Here is a 21,066-nt window from a genome sequence, read left to right as displayed (position 1 = left end):
TACATCTTCGGATTTCAAATGTTTGGCTTTGTGCGTTCGTGATGAAGGTAAATCCAGAAAGGCGCTACGGACGCAAGAAATTATTAAACGTGTTGTTGTCAATTTTTTGTATCCGTTATCTTAAGTTTGATGGGCTAAATGCTGTCAATATAGTCACCGTATTTTGTATTATTTAGTGAGAGAACAATATATATAGCAGAAAGTAAAAACTAGGGCAGTTTGAAATATCTGTTTTTTTTTTACATTTTTATATTTAAAAGGTAATGTCTCTGATCAGCATCTATCAAGTTACTAATTGCACAAATATGACAGCTCATATTTTCATTATAAGTAGATTTAACAAATTCAAAAACATAGTAACAGTTACTTAGAACTGATCATACATTTTGTTTATTGACTTCTTTAACAAACGCATTTATTGACTTTAGCACAATAAAGGGGAAAGCTTGTATCCGTGGTCGTAAAAATGATTAATACCCAACATTTTGTGTAAATAAAGTTCCAAGTATTGAGCCTGTAATTCAGAGGTTGTTAATGTTTTCTCTCTATCAGCTTTATTTTCATTCATTTTTTGGTTACAAAATGTATTGTTAAACTGATTTGTTTTAGAATTTTTGTCATGTCAGAGCCTCTTAAAATAACTTGCATTGCGATTTAGTCATTATTGATATCAGTGTTGTGATCATTTTGTTAACATTTACGTTATATGGTCTTCGACAGACAGTTGTTTATTGAGTAATCATACCACATTTCCTAGTTTTATACAATAGGACTACAAAAGTCAACATACCTTCAATAATGCAAGTTTAATAAACATTAGAATATGATTATAAAGTTCCCCATGGAAAAAAATTCTCACAGACTATCTTTCCTAGATATTTTGAGTATAATAATTATAATTATAACGTACTGATCTTAAAACGAATATTTATGAAAAAGACTCTGACACACAACAATATTTAAACTTCCATTCTTGCCATCCAGCGCATACATAAAGGAATATACCCTTCTGTCTAGCCAGGAAAATATGCCCAGTGGTTGAGAATGAAGAATTTAGGAATGAACGATTGTAACGATTGTAACAACTCGAAGAATTTCTTATTGCACCCAAATATCCTTTAAGCCTTATTAATTGAATAATAAATAGACCCAATACACATTAACAACTATTTAGATAACATCTTTTAGACAAGCATCATTTCGATAAATACATGCCAATATCTAAAGGTTATTGCTAGATCTTAAAATGCGGCTATGTGGAACGTTTTAAAAGTTTTTAACTAAAAGCAGGAATTTATGCAAAGAAATAAGACCAAATTTGAACATAAAGATATTATATATGACAGAAAAATGCCATCAAAAATTTAAAGGACGTTATTTGAAGTAAATTAAGTAAGACTTAGTTTTTGATTTTCGAATTCAAAGGACTTTAACATAAAAGTCGCACTTTCCCCTTTAGTTTGATGTGTCTGAGCTTTTTAATATTGCCATTTGATTAGAGACTATTATTTTTTTATTGTCCTCGCAGTTCAGTTTTTTTGTGATTTTATCTTTTCTTTTAACTTGGATTCTATTCCGAACGCTTTAACTCACAATTGGTGTTTTCCATTTCTATGGAATTTATCTGAAGTAGTTGTACTTCTGAGCATATTGTTATTATGCATCTACATCAACTACATGTAAACAGCCTGCTCAAAAAGAGTTCAATGTGTAATCTCATAACTTAAAGTGCATACTAATGTTTACTGCATTCAAAAAGTTTTTCTTTGCTCCAGAAAGTTGTAAAAAGTTACAGAAAAGTAAAGATGCAGACAAAAAACATCAGTCCAAACCTAAACGTTTGTATTCAAGAAATACAGAAAGTGGCAAAGATACGGATAAAGAAACTTGTAAGTGAACGATGTTTTTAAATCCATTAAAGTTGTTGAAATAATGATGATATGTCTTGCAGAAAATGATTATGTCTTTTTTACTTTTTTTGCAAGAAATAAATTGTAATGGCTTTGACGTTTATTTTTCTATTATCTATAGTTTCATAAATATTCAATAGATTTAATAAGTCATCAATGAAATATATATGAACATGTTGAGACTATAATAAATCATATCATCAACAAACAACAGTACAATGAAAAGTTGCACAATAACATGTGTAGCCATTGCTGAATATTCATTAATTGGTTTCATTCATATATCTTATGTGTTATGTCCACATATTTCTTGCCCGTTCATTTAATTACTGAAACTATATCTCTGTTTTACATTTTACATGTATCTACTTGATTTCTGTCTTATTATACCAGAAACCTGTTGGTTATATATCTTATATCACTATTTATATATAGTCAATATATATATATACGAATCCCGGCGAGGGAAGAACTAAAAATTTGCGAAAGCAAATTTACAGATCTAACATTGTTGGGTTGATGTTTAGACGAGTTGTATATACATATATATATATATATATATATAGAGAGAGAGAGAGAGAGAGAGAGAATGATGATAAAGGAATACTAGTATTAAACGTAAGAAGTCAAATGATCGAACCTTGATAGAACTCGAATAAACTGCTAGCAGTTTTAAACGATTATCTTTCGTTTTCTGTATACATCATTATAAGCTTGATCTACTTTAGTGTGTCTTTAGCAAAACGACGACAAATAATACCCTATATTATAAACAGACCATATGTTGAAAGACGTCAATGAAACGATAAGCTTAATGAAACAACCATGTTACCAGAACAAAAATACTATAGTCATATGAAACGATTGACTGGTGAAAAATAATGTTTATTCAATTCTTGAACCAATAATCGTAATTTCTTTCTCTTCCTGTCTATTTTGATGTGAAAATATGGCGGATAATTATTTGTCGTGTTTTAAGCCGAAGTTTACCGATTGTCAGCTTATAGTAAACAATCAACATGTAGATACAACATGTGACCTTCTGCTGTTGTCTGCTCTATGGTCGGGTTGTTGTCTCTTTGGCACATTCCCCATTTCCATTCTCAATGTTATGTACAATCAGATAAGAGTTTATTTCAATGAGAATTCTATGCGTATTGCAATCACCGAATTGTTACGAGACGGGTCGCGCGAAGGTAACTTGAATACGGAATAAATGTCGGTGAATTGCTTCCTGAAAGCAAGCAATTAAAAACAAGTAAACTCCATCTATATGTGGACAAATAAAAGAATTGTCTTCAAGAAAGTATATGTACATAGGTTTTATAATGAAAACTATCCATTTAGGTATAAAAAAACATATGCATCATTTTTTGTAAATTTGAAGTTTCATTATGACTTTAAAACAAATCAATGCAAGATTCGGTTGTATTCGGCTTTGTAAATATTTTACTAAAGAGTTAGAAGTCAACTGTATGCAAAAAAAATAGTTTCAAATATACATCGCAACTAAAAAAATATTAAACCTCACATATTGATTTTTTTTTTAGAACAAATGGACCCTAGTTGCAACGCAACAACATATTTCAAGAACCTTTCTATTACTACCTACAATCTCGTTTTCGCTAACCCGTCAATAACGAGTTACTTTTGTCTCTGGTATAATCTAAACGAATACTTTTAATTACCTTTTGGGGGCACCTGTTAGAATCTGTGTAATTAGATTTCGTGTTTAGATGAACGAGATCATCGTACAAATAGTTTGAATGGCCATTATACTAATCTAATATTTATCTATAATAGTTATCAAAGGTACTATATAAAAAAGAAATAACGTTTTTCAATGTCACAAATTTGTTAAGAGCTAACTATGCAAAACGGTAATTTTGTTTAATAAATCGTACAGTTCTTGTCACTTGTTTTCGTAAAGAAAGTATGGTAATGTTCCAATGATTTTGATGTTGTACTGAAAAAACCCAATCAATATACATTGACAGAATCATAATCTTCAACAATAGTAAGCTGTTTACACAATATGTAAACCTCTTAATCGCTTATTCACTTTCCACGCCAAATGTTTGAGCGTTTATCTCAGCACTACTGGTGTTATCACAAACAATATGTAAATACAGTGACAAAAAAAAAAAACGTTCGCTTTTTATTCTATTCAGAATTTCGCGGTTTCAATTTTTTCAGCTTCGTAGTTTATTTGGCCTTTCATTTTTTTGGTTCGTGCATCGCTGATGAGTCTTGTAGACAAAACGCGCTCCTGGATTATAAGCTTAGTATCTTTAATTTGTTTTACAATAACATAAACGATACCAATGTGTCTGCACTAGAAGAGTATTTCGAAAATAAATGTCTCGGGATTGATGATTGAGGCCAAAATATTGAAAAAAAAATCCAAAGCTTATTATAAAAAAAAAGAAGAGCTTAAAACGCCAAACGCATACAAGCGTGATTTTACCGTCTTTTATATTCTACAGACAATAAAAATCTGCAAATTAGGTGATACAGTCTAAAAAACAATTTCGCAATCTATTCCGAGGATCTGTATGGTTTTCACCGCTCTTGTGTTTATTGATTTAAGGATTGTGTACCCATGTGTTGATTCAATGCTAAGCATATGGAAATTTTAAAGAAAATTCACAGCATTTATCCTTGTACCCTCATATTTGGTAATTTCATAACTGATAGATAGAAGATTATTGCATGCAGTTCTAGCATTGCTTTCCTTAAAACGAGTTTATCAATGTAGATTTTGGTTAAAACAAATTAAAATATGGACCAAATCAAGTACACCTTTTATGTTGCGCTCGACTTTAATGACTCACCACGAGTTATTTTGGCATTTACAGGTTGCGTAGAACTTTTTGTAAAAATAAAAACTAGCACATCATAGAGTGAGTAATCTATGTTTCAAATTTTATAACAAAACTCTCTGTATTAAAGGCTGTGGATTTTTCTATAAAAATCTCGGTTTATTTGCCAAAAAGTACTACTTTTCTGTTAAATGAAACCAAACGATAAATAATAATGCTTTGCATCAAGTTTCCTCTTGGTATAAATACAAAATGGCCTATCTCTATTATTCATTACATCTGTAGTTTTGATACAATTGAAGTTTGAAAAATTCGTACAAAAATGGCTACAGAAGGGGTCATAAACTTTAATACCAATTATAAATATGTTAACTGAATACCTATAATTAAAATATTTTCTTGTTCCGATTCGAGTTTGTATTGGTAATAAGAATTACAAATAGGGAGTGTTTACCAGTTTTATATTTACATTTTATAGTTTACTATATTCCTTAAGATTCCTGTTTAAAAAATTGTACGCATTTATATTATTTTTTTACTTGACAGCGGCAGATATTCTGACCAATTTATTTAGATGTTTTATGGTTTCGGGTATTGAGGTAAATAAACCGACCAAGTATGGTATATATCCACTTCAAATCCCAATTTGGCTTAATAGTTTCGAGATGACCAAGTGGGTTCTAGAACATAATGCTGACGTTAATATTGTGGACGATTTAAACAGTGCACCTTTGACAATTGCGCTTGCAAATGGACACATAGATATTGTACAACTTCTACTTGATTCCAAGGCGAATCTTAACTTAACTGGACATGTAAGGTCGGAGACTGATGTTAAGGGCCAGGGTAAGTCCAACCTTATTCTTATATTTGTTTTTCTGGTCATATTTTTTTAAAGGGGATATGACAAGCTGGCCGCTGTTGGAAAACATTGCTGAATATTGCAATTGAACATTGCAATATCGAAAACGAAAAAGAGAAAATTAACATAATAGAATACAAAACACAACATAGAAAACTAAAAACTAAACACTAGGCAACACGAACCCCACCAACACAAGGGTTGATCTCAGATGCTCCGGAAAGGTGCGCTCGTGTTGTTTATTTAAGTACCAACCCGGTGATGATTGTGTTCAATATGTCACATTTGATGAAAAAGATTGCGGGATTGCGGTGAACACGATAAAAAAATGTCTGTAGGCATATATGAAACATGTGAAAATAGAGATTAGTTCGTGATGGCCTCCGTAAAATTTCTCGTACTTCCTTTGATTTTTTCACCTACTAAATCTGTAGATGTGTTTTAATTTGAACATTAGTCTTGGTAAACACGATTTAAATGTGCCAGTTGCGTATGGTTTTTAACGAGCTTTCAATAACTGAAAGTTATCTTTCGTCAGTACTTTGTGTCTTTTGGATTTTTGTTAACGTTTTTTTTTTGTTGAGTTCAGTCATTTCCTTAAGGGGAAGAGTTGAGCGCTATCATGCATGTTTGACACCACTACTAGTATATTCTTCTTGTCCCCAAGTGAACAACAAGAACAACACAAAAAACGATCAGCATAGTATATATAATTTACCGGTAAATGGTGTATAATGCAGCAACACCTTTGGTTGCTTTTTTTAATTGTATATATTACTCCTTATAGTTAACAAAGGTAACTGATTAAATATAAATCTTAAATTCTAAATTTAAATATTAATATTTGGGTTTTCAAAGCTTTTCAACTTCGTCTTTGTTTTTTGCCATATTTGATTCAAGTGTCGCTGATGAGTATTTTGTGGCAAAAATGCGCGTCTTGCGCATTTGGTGTTATACTATATTTCACACTAGTATTGTTATTTGTAGAAAAAAAGAACACATATTGTATCGATGACAATGTTGAAGACTCTTTGTTGACTAGAGTAATACGTGGTCATACAAATACAAAAGAAGTACTTGTAAAGATGCTATTAAAAGCAGGTGCTGATCCAAACATTGCTGTAAAAGGCGACGACTCACCGTTACTACACGCTGTTCGTACAAGAAACATTGAAATTATTAAGATTCTACTTGAAGCAGGTGCAGACGTGAAACATGTTGGATCGAACAGTTATACTGTTCTACATGTTTATTTTCAACATGATGGCGAAGACAGTAAGTAAACTTTGTCACAATCAGCCAATAGAAATCTCATGTTTTGTCAATCACATATCCTATAACAATATCTGATTCATATAGCCCGGGTTTTTCTATACTTTTAATTTTTTAGGTTTTTTTTTACATTTTTTATTGTTTGCAAAAGATTTGAACTAAAAATTTGATTTACCGAAAACATAAATAAAGGGACTTTTATTACCGAATCGGACATGGGCTGTAGTAAGATTTGTACTGTTAATGTTAATGGAGCCATCTGCTGGTGTTGTGGTTGTATCAATAGGCTGCTTTATTTCAATACCTTAGTACTTTGGTACATGCAAATCATGCTCATCTGGTAGTGACTAATTGTAGAAATGGAAACAATGTGCAATGAATTATTTAATGTTATAGTATCAAAGAAATTACATATCTGTATCATGTTAATATAACATTTAAAAATGCAGTGTGTCAGTAACAAACTAAAATAAAAATGAATAATAATTTGAGGTCCTTTTATGAAAAATGAAGAAGAATTACGCTAAAACCTTCTAATTCTTTATCAAAACAACGTTTTTTTTATAAGCTACTTTTTACCATAATTTGCAAGATGTAACCATGTAGATAACCGCCATATTGACTCTATGAGACGCATATTTCTATTAGTGCAAAACAATTTGAATTGAATCAACACCTACATGTAAAAAAAATAATTTCATAGTATCCGAATTCGAATGGTACTTGTAAGGAAGAATTGAGCGTGATAAGTTACATTCGATTGACGTCATGTTTTGCCATGTCATAATGTACCAGAGATCAAACGTTTAATTTCGCGCAATTTAATTCCATTTTAATTTTTAATATTTTACAAGTTTTATTGGTTAAATAAGTATGACTTTGTGTTATGCATTTACATAGAAATAATAGTGACATGTGTTCGCTTAAGGACAAAACGTATCTTGTAAAAACATGTATGCAAATAAAATAAAAAAAATTTAATGATAAAATAATACTATTTCAGTTAGTTCATACACGCAATTTTTAAAGAAAGATATGCCAATAAGAGGACCTTCTGGACCTTCGCGAATCCTACAACTGTTACTCAGTGCAAGAGCACCAACACTCTCTTTGTCTGATTCAAACGAACTTCCAGTTCATTTTGCCTTACAGTTGTGCGCAAAAATAGAGGACGGAGAAAATGCAGAAGATATTCGTCTTTTGTTAGATTACTACAAAGATGTAAACATTCCAGATAACAACGGAAATACGATTTTAATACTTGCATGTGCGGAGTGTTCTTTTAATATCATCAACAAAATCATTTTACAAGGGGCTGATGTCAATTACAGCGGAAACAATGGTTTAACTGCTTTGCAAGCACATATGGGTAAATATATACTTCATCCGGGGTTTATTGAAAACAATAACAATCAATTGAATTAATCTGAAATATTGCATCTCATAAAAAATATTAAAACTCATGAATATGTCCATGTGGTTGCGTACTGATACATCAAAATGTGAAAGGTCCGTGTAAATATGTATGAAATAATGGATGAGTACACCTAATTATAAACACTGCTTATTCTTCTGATTGATAACAGTCTTAAGTTTCATTAAATTTTGTTTAAAATTTAAAGTTGCAAGATTTCTTTTTATAAAAGCGAGTACGTGTTCACAAAAGAAGGTCATATGACAATATAAATGTATTTTTTTTTATCTTTCCTGGTATGTCAATGTTTTAGTCTCAAAAAAATGTATTTAAACTAAAAGTATTAAAATACATTTCTTCAATCCCATTGCAGACAGTGAGATTTTTGACAAAGAGGTAGTATCGTTACTCATTAAAAATGGGGCTGAAATCAACAAAATAAATGATTTAGGAGAAACTGCCCTGATTCGCTATATTAAAAGAGGAAGACAACACGCTTTGGAAAAGAATGTTTTGTTCTTAATTGAAGTTGGTGCTGATCCAAGTACTAGTGTAAAAGATTGTAATTCGGCGTTTATAGAGGCTTTGTCTTTGAATCTATTCAACATATCCATTTGCCTTCTGAAAGCTCATTCCGATGTTAACCACGTTGGAGCAAATGGCACAACTGCTCTTCAAGTTATACTAAGAAAAGGTATTTCAAAAAGTAAAATAGCAACACTGATCAACCTTTTGTTGTCTGTTCATTGAAAAACAACGTTATAAACATTGCTTAATTAATAATAATAAGAAACAAGAATAATCTTAATTATAACTGCTCACTTTTATTGAAACTATTCTTTATACAAAGTACGTTAATATAACATGTTCTAATCATTGATTTGAATTTACAAATTTGTCAAAGGGTATCCGCGTTTCTTTCTGTTTTACATTGATATGTAATCGTTTAATGAATTGCCTTGGTGAATTATATGAAATGATATGTATAAAACATACAAACAAATAAACAAACAAATTCAGCACAAGTATAAACAGGATCAAAAAGTTGCGAACGATCAATTTTCTAAAAAAACATCTGATGTTTCTATTTGATATCTACCCTGAAATACTACCATAAAATTAGTATATTGTAGGCAGGTACAGTTTCATTGGAGAAAATTAATAACGAAAATGTATGAGCTAACGTTCTCTAGATTTGTAATTTGCTTCAGACGAGAAGCGTTATGCTAAAATCAACAAGGTCCTACTGATGATTCTTGGCGTATCAATTTATTAGCCCGGTAATTTTGATAACTAATAATAAACTCAAATCCTTTCATAGAATTAAGAATATTACTGGAACGTTTTGTCTTCTTGGCGTTTTGTGTTTATTGCACGATTAGATTGTCCGCGTATTTGTAAATATCTTTGTAACGTTAAGGTTTTTTTTGTATATTTGTAAGTAAATATTTATTTGCCTATGTTTATATTTCATCCGGTATTATATTTTTATGCCAGTAAGTGATTTTCATTTTCATTGGTACATACGAATGTAGATGTCTTTATGACCCTGAACTCATTTTTGAACTTCTAATGGTTTCTTCCACCAATCATACACTTTTAATTGCTCTGGTATACGATTTTGTGCCATTATATTTTACTATTTCTTTTGGAGTATTATACAAGTCAATGCTGAATTCGTAGTTTCTAAATACCATACCCGGATTATATTTTTTATTCAGTTTATTGTTGCACATGTGCCTAGTTACAATGGCATTTATAGAGTTTGCTATCAATCCCGGTAATAAAATTGAAAACTAAAAAAAAATGTCATAGGAACAACCAATACCTTCTTTTTGTAGCCATGGCGTTGTCAGTTTGTTTTGATCTTCGAGTTTGACTGCCCCTCTTTATAACAAAATAACTTTAGATAGTTGCTTCTTTAAACTTTCGTATATTACAGTTAAAACTAAAGAGGTAACAAGCTCGGAAAACAAAGATCTGACAGACAGAGAAAGCACTTTTCCGGTCACGACTGATGTAGAAAAATTAAACGAAATCCGAACCGGAGGTGTGATAATTCAAAGTTGATTTGATTTTGCAGCTGTATATTATGGCTACCAAAATAGAGGCTATAAAACCAATGTATATATAATTGTTTTAAAACTGTTTTAGAACGTTTCAAATCATCTAAAACAGATGTATTTAGGCATGCGTTAATGAGTAAGATGTTGCTATATACTTTTTGTAATATTTATGAGCAATGACACGTGTCAAATGTGAAATGCTGTGAAATTTAACTATGCTTTCTATGAATTAAATATGTCTATCAAACATTGGCGTGAACACTATTTCTCATATTCAGAATATTAACACCTGCTGCTGATATCAATAGGTTTTTGATTTTCATATATTAATGTTTAAATTATTGCCGTGAAATTTGCCTAAAAGTGTGCAGACATGAGATCCGTTTATGGCGTATTCATATTTGAGGGGAATATATGAAAAACGCGTAGTTTCATATGATATAAACGTTATAATAAATGAATAAAAAGTAAACATTTTAAAAACCGATCATACAGGTTATACTATTTTTCATACCTAACAACTGAAAAAAACGACAGTTAAGTTATTGATTGTTGATTGCGTTAGGTCCACAGAAAATATTTGAAACATGCTCAAACACGAGAATATACCGTTGTAATATAAAAAAAACACACAACTAACCATCAAATGGCATATTATTATTCTATAATTCCGACACGATAAATACAGGTAAACAACTAAAATGACAGAAGAAAACTGGTCATTTGCATTACAATTTGTAACATTTTTCAACTCCTAACTAGCTAACCAAATGAGATAAATAAGGACAAAGCATTAACAACTTCTGAGATTGTAATATGAGTGCTGGTTTTAAGTTCCTCTCAATATTTACTTTTCTTATGATAATAGGCTAGCGATGGTATTCTATAGTATTCTTACTACAAATTAAGTCAGTAAATGCACACTTCTAAACAAAACAGAAATTTACCAATTTACAATAACATCCATGTCATATGGTCTCTTAGTCTTGTGGGCTTTGTTCTCTTTTGTAATAACACCACATTATTGTTATACTGTGTCGACAGGACAAATCGTTACTCAACAACATTAATCTTATACAAAATGTGTTAATAGTTAACCTTTTTGAATTGAGTGTAAATTTTAAAAATATGGATGATATAATTATGACTTTCTTTTTAGTTTATACTTTAATTACCCTACTTCTGAGTGCTGGAGCAGACATCAATTTCGTATCAAAAGATGGAGAATCACCCTTATACACACTGCTTAAATTACATGACACAGGATTGGTTAATGTGATTCTTCGACTTTTCATTGAGAAGGGATCAGATCCAAATAGGGGCATTGAGGTGCCGTTAATTTTAGCTGCTGAACTAAATAGACAGAAGGCAATGAAAATGTTACTGGACTCCGGTGCAACGGTTGATAAATTGAATCAACATGGTGAAACGGCACTTATCACGTCTCTACGCGGTTTTAGTAAAAGTCTCAATGGTTTGTACTAGCAAATTGCATAATTTTTTCATATACTATCTTTATCTATAATCGTTTATTATACTGGAAATATAATTATCATATAAAATTATGATACAAGACGTACTAAGTTTTTCGTTATGATAAAGCGTGAAATACCTACTAATTGATTATTCGACAATGATTATGTACTTATACAGAGTGGCTATTTTCAAAAAGTGAAATAACAATATTCCAATCTCTAAGGATATTCAAAACGCCGAGTCCTTTATAAAATGACAAAAACTCAAACACATCAAACGAATAAAAAAAAACAACTGTCATATAACTGACTTAGTACATGCATTTCTTTATGTATAAAATGGTGTATTAAACCTGGTTTAAAAGCTAGCTGAACGTCTTGCTTAAGTGACAGCCGCGTAGAATTCCATTATATTGACAACAATGTGAGAGGTAAACAAACATATATAACTTATCAAATGTAAAACAATTGGAATACAATATTCAAATATGAGTCATTCATTGTATTATAGATCTATTAAGGTGAGGTTTTTGCATTTGTGTCAAATGTTCGAACTCCTTGGTGTTTTTCCATACAATACAAGGTAAAATATGTTGCCCCATGACACCACTTTAATTTTTCATACAAGATTTAGTACCACATAAAAGATCATTTACCAAAATTATTGCAGATTGTTGATTTTCTTTCTTTTGATTTGAGACCCAAATAATACCAATGTAAATATAAGGTCAAAGTCCGAGTCTGCCTTTTTCCGCCATATTTTCAATATCAAATATCTCGAGAAGGACCAATATTTGTAGCTTATATTGATTCTTAACCAATGCTCTTCCGGCTTATAGTGTCAATTTTAGATTCTTGATTTATTTAATTTCACCAAAGTACATCCTTAAATTATTATTCAGTATAAAATCTAATATATGCAAATAGTATTTAAAGTGTTTGAAGCAGCGTAAATAGATTATACAAATATAATTATTAGTAAAAAAAAAAGATGACTGCTGTTTGTTAACGTAAACGTAAATAAGATTTTTTAATAAAATGGTTATCAATGTTGTCAAAATAAATGTGGCATGTTAGTTGGCATTTTGATTTTAATTTGCTGAAAAAAACACCTTATTATATTGAACTGTAACATTCCTACCATATGCGGTAACATACAATAAGAGAGAGCGGAAGTTCCCATTAATGCGAGATAAAATCATTTTTTCACGGGTTAGTGAGCTTATTAGTATGTTGATTATAAACAAACAATGTCAAGAAGTTTCTTGTAACTTCATTTTTGTCCATAAAGTGAATGTGTTCTTCAAAATGTGTCACATTTTAAATAATAATTACCTCTATCCATGTCAACTCTTTGAGACGGGTAAATATGGACTTAGGCTTTGAGACGACATTGTCTGTTCATTCATATTGTATCACTTACGTAAAAAGAGTTCTCTTTTCAGTTAAAAACATTGGAACTGTCAAAATACTTCTTGAATCTGGATCTTCATTTTATTTGAAAGATAAAGACGGAAATATACCTCTGTCATTGCCTTTTATGTCGGGAAAACATGCATTGGACCTTAACCCTAAACGTGATGTCATTATAATGAAGATGCTATCAACATTACTTGAAAAAGGCGCATGCCCAAATACGCAGCCAGATGGCGAAGATACTCCCTTGATGTTAGCAGCTGATAATTGTCTTCCGGAATGTGTCAAGCTGCTTCTTGAGTTCGGTGCACATTCAGATCATATAGGGAAGGATGGATTAACAGCTTTACATAAATGTATCTCAGCAACAGGTTTGAGTAGTATAATGGGCTTTGCTCATCTTTTTCTAAAACCCTCAATTAAGAGGTCATATCACGATTACTGTGTATGTTGATAGTTAAAGGGCCATTAAATGAACACGTTTCTAAAAAAAATCAGTATTCTGAAATGATTGCCATGTAAGAAGTAGTTAAAAGGTGTTTTTTTTTGTTTTTGGTCAATGATAGTTTTACCTAGTTTTTTTTGTTTTTTTCATAGTTACACCATTTTTTTTAAGACTTGAAATACATTTATTGAAAATCACCTGACTATAATTTACCTTGCATATCCCAGGGAAGTATACACAAGGGGCCCTGTGTTTACAATGATCCATCGTCAAGGATAAAAGGTGGACTCTATTATAAAAAAAATCTATTTTATATTTTTTGCATACATAAGTTATACATTCATATTTATTACACAGACAGAGTTTGCGTATAAAATACATGTAGTTATAACATTCTACAGTAAATAAATACACCAAAATTCACCAAAAGACATACTACAATCTACACAATAATTTACCCTTACTTATAATTGACATTTAATTTTTTGTACTTTTAACACCTGGATTACATTGTAATGTGTCGGTCAATGATTTTATAGGTCACATGCTCGACCTTAAAATGCGTGTAATTTATATTTCTATTGTTGGATGTATAATGTTCTAAAAAGGAAAGGAAAGTAAGTACAAATTATTAAGTCACTAACTAATGTCTAAGATTTATTAGAAGTTTTATTATTTCAGCTGCAAAATTTTCATTTTTGGAAGATAATGATTTGTCCATAGATTCAATTGAACTGCCCAGTTTCCGTTTTGCATATGATATCAATTGACTGGAAGTAAAACTTTTAGACTGATATTTATCAATATTTTGATATGAGCGTCACTGATGAGTCTTATGTAGACGAAACGCGCGTCTGGCGTACTAAATTTTAACCCTGGTACCTTTGATAACTATTTACACCACTGGGTCGATGCCACTGCTGATGGACGTTTCGTCCCCGAGGGTATCACCAGCCCAGTAGTCAACACTTCGGTGTTGACATGAATAAATATCAATAATGGGGTCATTTTTTATAAATTTCCTGTTTACAAAAGTTTGAATTTTTCGAAAAACTAAGGATTTTCTTATCCCAGGCATAAATTACCTTAGCCGTATTTGGCACAACTTTTTGGAATTTTGGATCCTCAATGCTCTTTAACTTTGTACTTGTTTGGCTTTATAAATATTTTGATATGAGCGTCACTGATGAGTCTTATGTAGACGAAACGCGCGTCTGGCGTAATAAATTATAATCCTGGTACCTTTGGTAACTATTTACACCACTGGGTCGATGCCACTGCTGGTGGACGTTTCGTCCCCGAGGGTATCACCAGCCCAGTTGTCAACACTTCGGTGTTGACTTCGGTGTTGACATGAATATCAATAATGGGGTCATTTTTTCTAAATTTCCTGTTTACAAAAGTTTGAATTTTTCGAAAAACTAAGGATTTTCTTATCCCAGGCATAGATTACCTTAGCCGTATTTGGCACAACTTTTTGGAATTTTGGATCCTCAATGCTCTTTAACTTTGTACTTGTTTGGCTTTATAAATATTTTGATATGAGCGTCACTGATGAGTCTTTTGTAGACGAAACGCGCGTCTGGCGTACTAAATTATAATCCTGGTATCTTTGATAACTATTTACTCCATTGGGTCGATGCCACTGCTGGTGGACGTTTCGTCCCCGAGGGTATCACCAGCCCAGTTGTCAACACTTCGGTGTTGACATGAATATCAATAATGGGGTCATTTTTATAAATTTCCTGTTTACAAAAGTTTGAATTTTTCGAAAAACTAAGGATTTTCTTATCCCAGGCATAGATTACCTTAGTCGTATTTGGCACAACTTTTTGGAATTTTGGATCATCAATGCTCTTCAACTTTGTACTTGTTTGGCTTTATAAATATTTTGATATGAGCGTCACTGATGAGTCTTATGTAGAAGAAACGCGCGTCTGGCGTACTAAATTATAATCCTGGTACCTTTGATAACTATTTGATTATATTCCTACATTTCAAAAAAATCCATTTAACTGTATTCATAATCGTATTAGTTATGACATTGTACTTTTTGTTGTAGTCGTACATTCCTAGTATGATAAGTTCTTCGCTCAATGGAGTATTTTTACTGTGTTATTAAGTACATTATATATTTTAAGCGCATCAAAAATATGTTCCCAAACAACCATTATAATGTTACAGCTGCGAAAAAGGTGTGTGAGAGTTTAGTTTTCTGTTGTACAAAAATGGGATTTGCCATTATTTGATTTGCCGATTCTAAATAGTTTTTGCTCCGTATAGATAATGTTATGAACAATTTTCCAGCTAATTTGATTTGCTTTCCTAGAGAACAAGCTTTTATTTAAATTTATCCAGATCTTTTTCCACGGTAATTCCGAATTATACTGAATATTCCATTTTATTTGACAGTTTGGAACCATATCTAAATTTAACGAATATTGGATTAATTTCAAAGATATCTCACTTGGGATTACTACTTTATTCTGTTTATCGTAGAATTCAAATGTATTTTTAATGTAATAACAATGTTTGGGGGCTTCGGGATCAACGTGGACGTTTTTTAGTCTGTCCTTGAACAATTTTGGAATAGCTAATTTCAGCCTTGTCCATTCCGATATCCAGTTTCTTTTATCTTTAAGAATATTGAATATAAAGTTGTCGCTTTTGACATTTTTCGTTTTTTCGTCCCAAATATCTTTTATTGTATGAATTCCACTTTTTCCGAAGTTAGCGAAAAAAATAGGTCTTTTGTTCTTTTGAATTTTTATGTTTCCAAAAAGTTGTTGGTTTTAGCTTCTATATCAACACTGTATCCATGATTGACTCCCAATGCTTTAATTGGTTCACTTGACCACCTAATTGTTTTATATTTTGGTGTTTTATTTTTACAGCGACCCAAATATACCCCTACAGTCTTTTCATAATTTATCTTAGCTCCCGATGCTTTCTCATATATTTCTAAAACCTTGAATGTGTCCTCGATTGATTCCTCTGTTCTATTTAAAAAATTGTGTATCGTCTGCAAACATGTTAATCTTAACCTCTTTCTTTTCATTTTCTATGTTTTACCTAGTTTTGATTTAAGCAGTCGGTAATTTCTTCAACTGATCGAATCAATTAGTTATTGATTGACAACAACAACAACCTGTAAACTACCGAAAAGTGGCCATATGCTCATGAGATACTACTTACTAAGTCGAAAGTTGTTGAAAAATTTAATCTTGCTTAATGTTTTTTTTAAAAATGATTTACAGGGTTTCTGTCATGTAGAACCAGTCGTTACAGAACAACAGGCCTGCATAATTCTAGATCTAGTATGTAAACACAGTTATTTCGTAGTTCATTTCTTTTAGAAAATAAATTCATAGTAAAAAAAACCTGCTCTATCTCAAAAAGAGTTTTTTTTACAGTGTAGTGTACTACTATTGGGACAAATAATATCCAAATTATAGAATTCTACCAGCTTTAACTCAGAATATTGACAATTCTGTGTTAAGAGGGTCTCAAATTCAGTTCGACAGCTTCAGACGTACTAGGTTTTTACCTTTTATTACTAGACCAAATCACTATTTAACATAAAGATTCGGCAATTAATTTTTTTAACATGTAATTTCACCCCCTTACTTAATATTTCATGCATTAAGATCCATGAAAGTGTATAAAACAGTGCAAGTTATACACTGGTCACACTAGGAACTATATTCGTAGATAATGAACACTAAAGACCGGCAGCTGTGTCCTTGGACCTATTCTGGTCTTGAACTTTCAAGAGATCAGCACAAAACAGATGGAACATTTATTACGCTCAATTGCTACAATACTAAAACCTAAATAATCTATTTCATAAAGCAAAAATGTTTTATTTTCAATGTTGTCAATTTGTATGGCGACACGCCTACTTTTACTGGAACTTCTTTTTCATTGATTCAGAAATTCTTTTACTTGAAACATTCTTATCAATTTTTATAGAAATTTAATTATAATGAATGGCACTAATTTATTTTGTGTAGAGTCAAAAATTCATTTTATGGTTCAACAAATTCAAAATACATAATAGCCATTCATTAAAAAAATTATTTTAGAGGGATAATAGATACAAAAATGGAAAATTAACAGAAGTAGATGTTAGTTAAACCCGTTCTGAATTTGACTTCATTCATTATTAGATTAACTCAAAACATTATGAAATTTATTTTTTTAACTAGGTACAATGTTGGAAATAGAAAATTTCGTAAATTTAGAGGATAAAAAGAAGACCGAAAAAAATAGACTAAAAATACTAGAATTACTTTTATCACATCGCGCGCCTGTAAACATTGACAAGGAGGGACACGATTCACCTTTACTGCTTGCCATACAATATGAAGATATTGAAGCAATTAAAGCACTACTCAAAGCAGGAGCAAACTTTTCTCACAGTGGAGTGGATAGGCTTAATGCATTCGAAAGATGTCTGAAGTCAGGTGATTATATTATGTTTCTAACTAAAGTTCTAATTTATTTATTGAACTACAGATTTATTTGTGAAGATTTACGACTTACACAAAAAATTATTCATTTTCAATAGTTCTTCTACTTTGTACACTTTATTGTGCTTACAAATTTCAAAATGTGCAATTTAATGTGGTATGCAATTATGCTTTAACGTTTTTAAAAAGTAAATAATTTAATTTAACACATTTTAGAAAGGTATTTTCGGAAATAGATTTTTTATATTTCTGTTTTGCATCATTTTTTAATTGATAAACGTTTCTTTATGTTTCCTCTTATAACTGATATGTTTCCCAGTGTTTTAGTTTGGGATCAGGATTTGATTCCGTTGAATCGATTGATGACTATTGAACAGCAGTATACTACAATTGCCTTTATTATTATAATCTAATGAAACAGTTAAAACTAAATTATGTTAAGACAAATATATGTAGCATATAGCTCGAACTGGTTCTTAAGTATTACATTAGTGATAAATAAATTTTACACCAACTCTCAAAAATGTTTTATGAAATATAAATTTCTCAAATTACAAAATAGATGCCTCTCTAGGTCCAGCTTTCGGCATAAGTACAAATTCTTGATCATATAGTTTGTCTGGTATTGTTTTGTTTTTCTTACTCAATCGACCTCTTTGATTATGTCTGCCAGATCAGCATCGGTGAAACATGTGTTGACAAGTTGATTTATGTACAATGTATCTTTTTGATATTTTTCCGAACTTTGTACTTCAACTATGTCTATATTTCACCAAGATATTATAATAATCTAACTTTAGAATATAGCAAAGAGCTCTCGACCAATGAAATTGTAGAATTTGGTGTCTCTTTACTGTGAAGAATGAATGTAAATCATGTTCTTGGCAAGGGATTATCCTATTGTGCAAACCTAATTACAATTCAAAACAACGAGTTTTTATAAATGAATTACAACTGCTCTAAAACATAGTTACCAAATTGAAAGGCTTTATCACAGTGATTGAATTTGACTAAAAGTTGCATTGTCAAACAAATGAAAAATAATAGAGAATAATTATTTCCAATATTCCCATAAAACCCCCCAGAAATTTGATAAATAAGTTTAAAACTTTTAACGGCATTGTACTAGAAAATTTCCCAGACTTAATTAATTAGTTTTAAAAGCCGGACTATAGTTTTGTATGAGGAATAGAATTTGTTGTAACTGATTTTATTTTATTGATGGAAACTGTAATTAAAAAAAGATAATTCCCCGTTTAAACATTATACGATTTACATTCATACTCACAGTCAAGAAACATATACTTTGTACTGCTGTTTCACCTTAAATCTTGTCTATAACACATTATTCTAATATTTCTCAAATTAAAAGAAAGTCCTTACATCACTTAAACTAGCCCATTAATGAAATACTGCAAAATGAAGTCATGCATCAATTATAAACATTTATTTTACACACCAACAATGAAACAAACTCTTGAATACAACCAATCAAGAGATCATTTGCGCCTTGAGCACTTTACAATATTCTAAGTTTGTAAGAGAATGATAATCCCTTACTTCATGATAAGTACTAGCTATCGCTCGTACTTAACCATGAATAAAGGGATTATCATTCTCTTACATATACATATTGAACACATTTTGTATTATATGGTTAAATGAATCCAAATACTCCATGCAGAATTTTTGAATTTTACTCACTATCTATTGAACAAGCTACTGATATGAATAATTGTTTTATCCAACCTGGTCACACATGTTTCATTTATACAGTTTTGATTTAATATCAATATCAATATTAAGCAAAGTCAGGTTTCAAATTGTGTTTTTTATTTTTAGTTTTAATCAGCTATTATATACGACAGTTCAACAAAAACTATTACAAATTTTGAACTTTTGTATGACCGTTGCTGGAATCCAAGATCTTCAGTTTTGAATAAATATAGGAAGTATTAGCTTTACTCATTGTTTAATGCCGTAGTGTGGCCTATCGTTTTTAATTATTGTGTCGAATGATCTCTTGTGAACAGTAGTGTCAACAGTGTCATTGTGATTTCTACCACATCTTTCATTCATATTCAACTATTTCTGCAGCCTGAAGTTAAAGTGTGCCAAGTCCCGTTTTCTAATGCATGACCTTTTAATTAAAATTATGCAGATCATCATGTAGTTATATTGTGTTTGATTTTTCTGTTCAAAAGGAACAAAATTTTAAAAAGACAGCTGTCATACAATAATGAAATGTCATATGAAAAAATATGCTTATGTGATGGTTCAAGAATTAATTTATACTTGTGTACAAGTTTATTTTCTTATATACATTAGGATATAGTGGTGGCTTAACGATATTTGACATTTTACTCGAGCATCAAACACCAGAGAAAGATAGCATTGACAGCTTGTTTCACCTGTTATGGAAATACGCGAAAGGAAGGGAAATATTTAGAAAGCCTCTTCTTGAAGGGATTTGTGTGAAGATATTGTCGACAGATATAGAAATAACGGTTGATTTAGGCAAGCCAAATGAGGATTCTCCACTTATCTATTTTTGTCGGTTACAATGTTTGGAAGTTGTAAGGATGTTACTTGCAAGAAAAGCGGATGTAAATCATATTGGATCTGATGGGAAAACTGTCCTACACACTTTGATTGATATGACCGGTAATGCCATATACAGAAATATAATAAAAAAATGTTAAAAAAAAATAAGTTATTGCTTTTGTTCTGATGCATGTTATTTGCATTTTTGAGGTGCCAACCAGAGTTTATTAGTTGTCTTTATTCAATTTTGTAGACCCACTTGCACATACTTTATTTAAGGAATGATTGTAATATTTTTTCTGTCTATGAAGTAATAACATAAAAAATGTGGTGCACACTAAATAACAGGCTTAGTTTTTTTTTTAAAG

General features: G+C 30.9%; 1 protein-coding gene across 1 annotated transcript in view; it reads left to right on the top strand.

Annotated features, from left to right (window-relative positions):
- LOC139529973 (uncharacterized) overlaps nucleotides 1–21,066 on the top strand; it is a 46,584-nt gene that overhangs the window by 5,438 nt on the left and 20,080 nt on the right. The window contains exons 5-15 of the mRNA XM_071325975.1: nucleotides 1,776–1,889; nucleotides 5,279–5,578; nucleotides 6,582–6,869; nucleotides 7,870–8,235; nucleotides 8,654–8,974; nucleotides 10,223–10,330; nucleotides 11,506–11,820; nucleotides 13,267–13,608; nucleotides 16,940–16,999; nucleotides 17,891–18,148; nucleotides 20,483–20,818. Of these exons, the coding sequence (XP_071182076.1) occupies nucleotides 1,776–1,889; nucleotides 5,279–5,578; nucleotides 6,582–6,869; nucleotides 7,870–8,235; nucleotides 8,654–8,974; nucleotides 10,223–10,330; nucleotides 11,506–11,820; nucleotides 13,267–13,608; nucleotides 16,940–16,999; nucleotides 17,891–18,148; nucleotides 20,483–20,818 (2,808 nt within the window). The remainder of the gene's footprint in view (nucleotides 1–1,775; nucleotides 1,890–5,278; nucleotides 5,579–6,581; nucleotides 6,870–7,869; nucleotides 8,236–8,653; nucleotides 8,975–10,222; nucleotides 10,331–11,505; nucleotides 11,821–13,266; nucleotides 13,609–16,939; nucleotides 17,000–17,890; nucleotides 18,149–20,482; nucleotides 20,819–21,066) is intronic.

Source organism: Mytilus edulis, chromosome 7 (assembly GCF_963676685.1).
Source record: "Mytilus edulis chromosome 7, xbMytEdul2.2, whole genome shotgun sequence".
NCBI lineage: Eukaryota > Metazoa > Mollusca > Bivalvia > Mytilida > Mytilidae > Mytilus > Mytilus edulis.
Note: the sequence above shows the minus strand (reverse complement) of the source record. Positions and strands in the feature narration are given on the sequence as shown.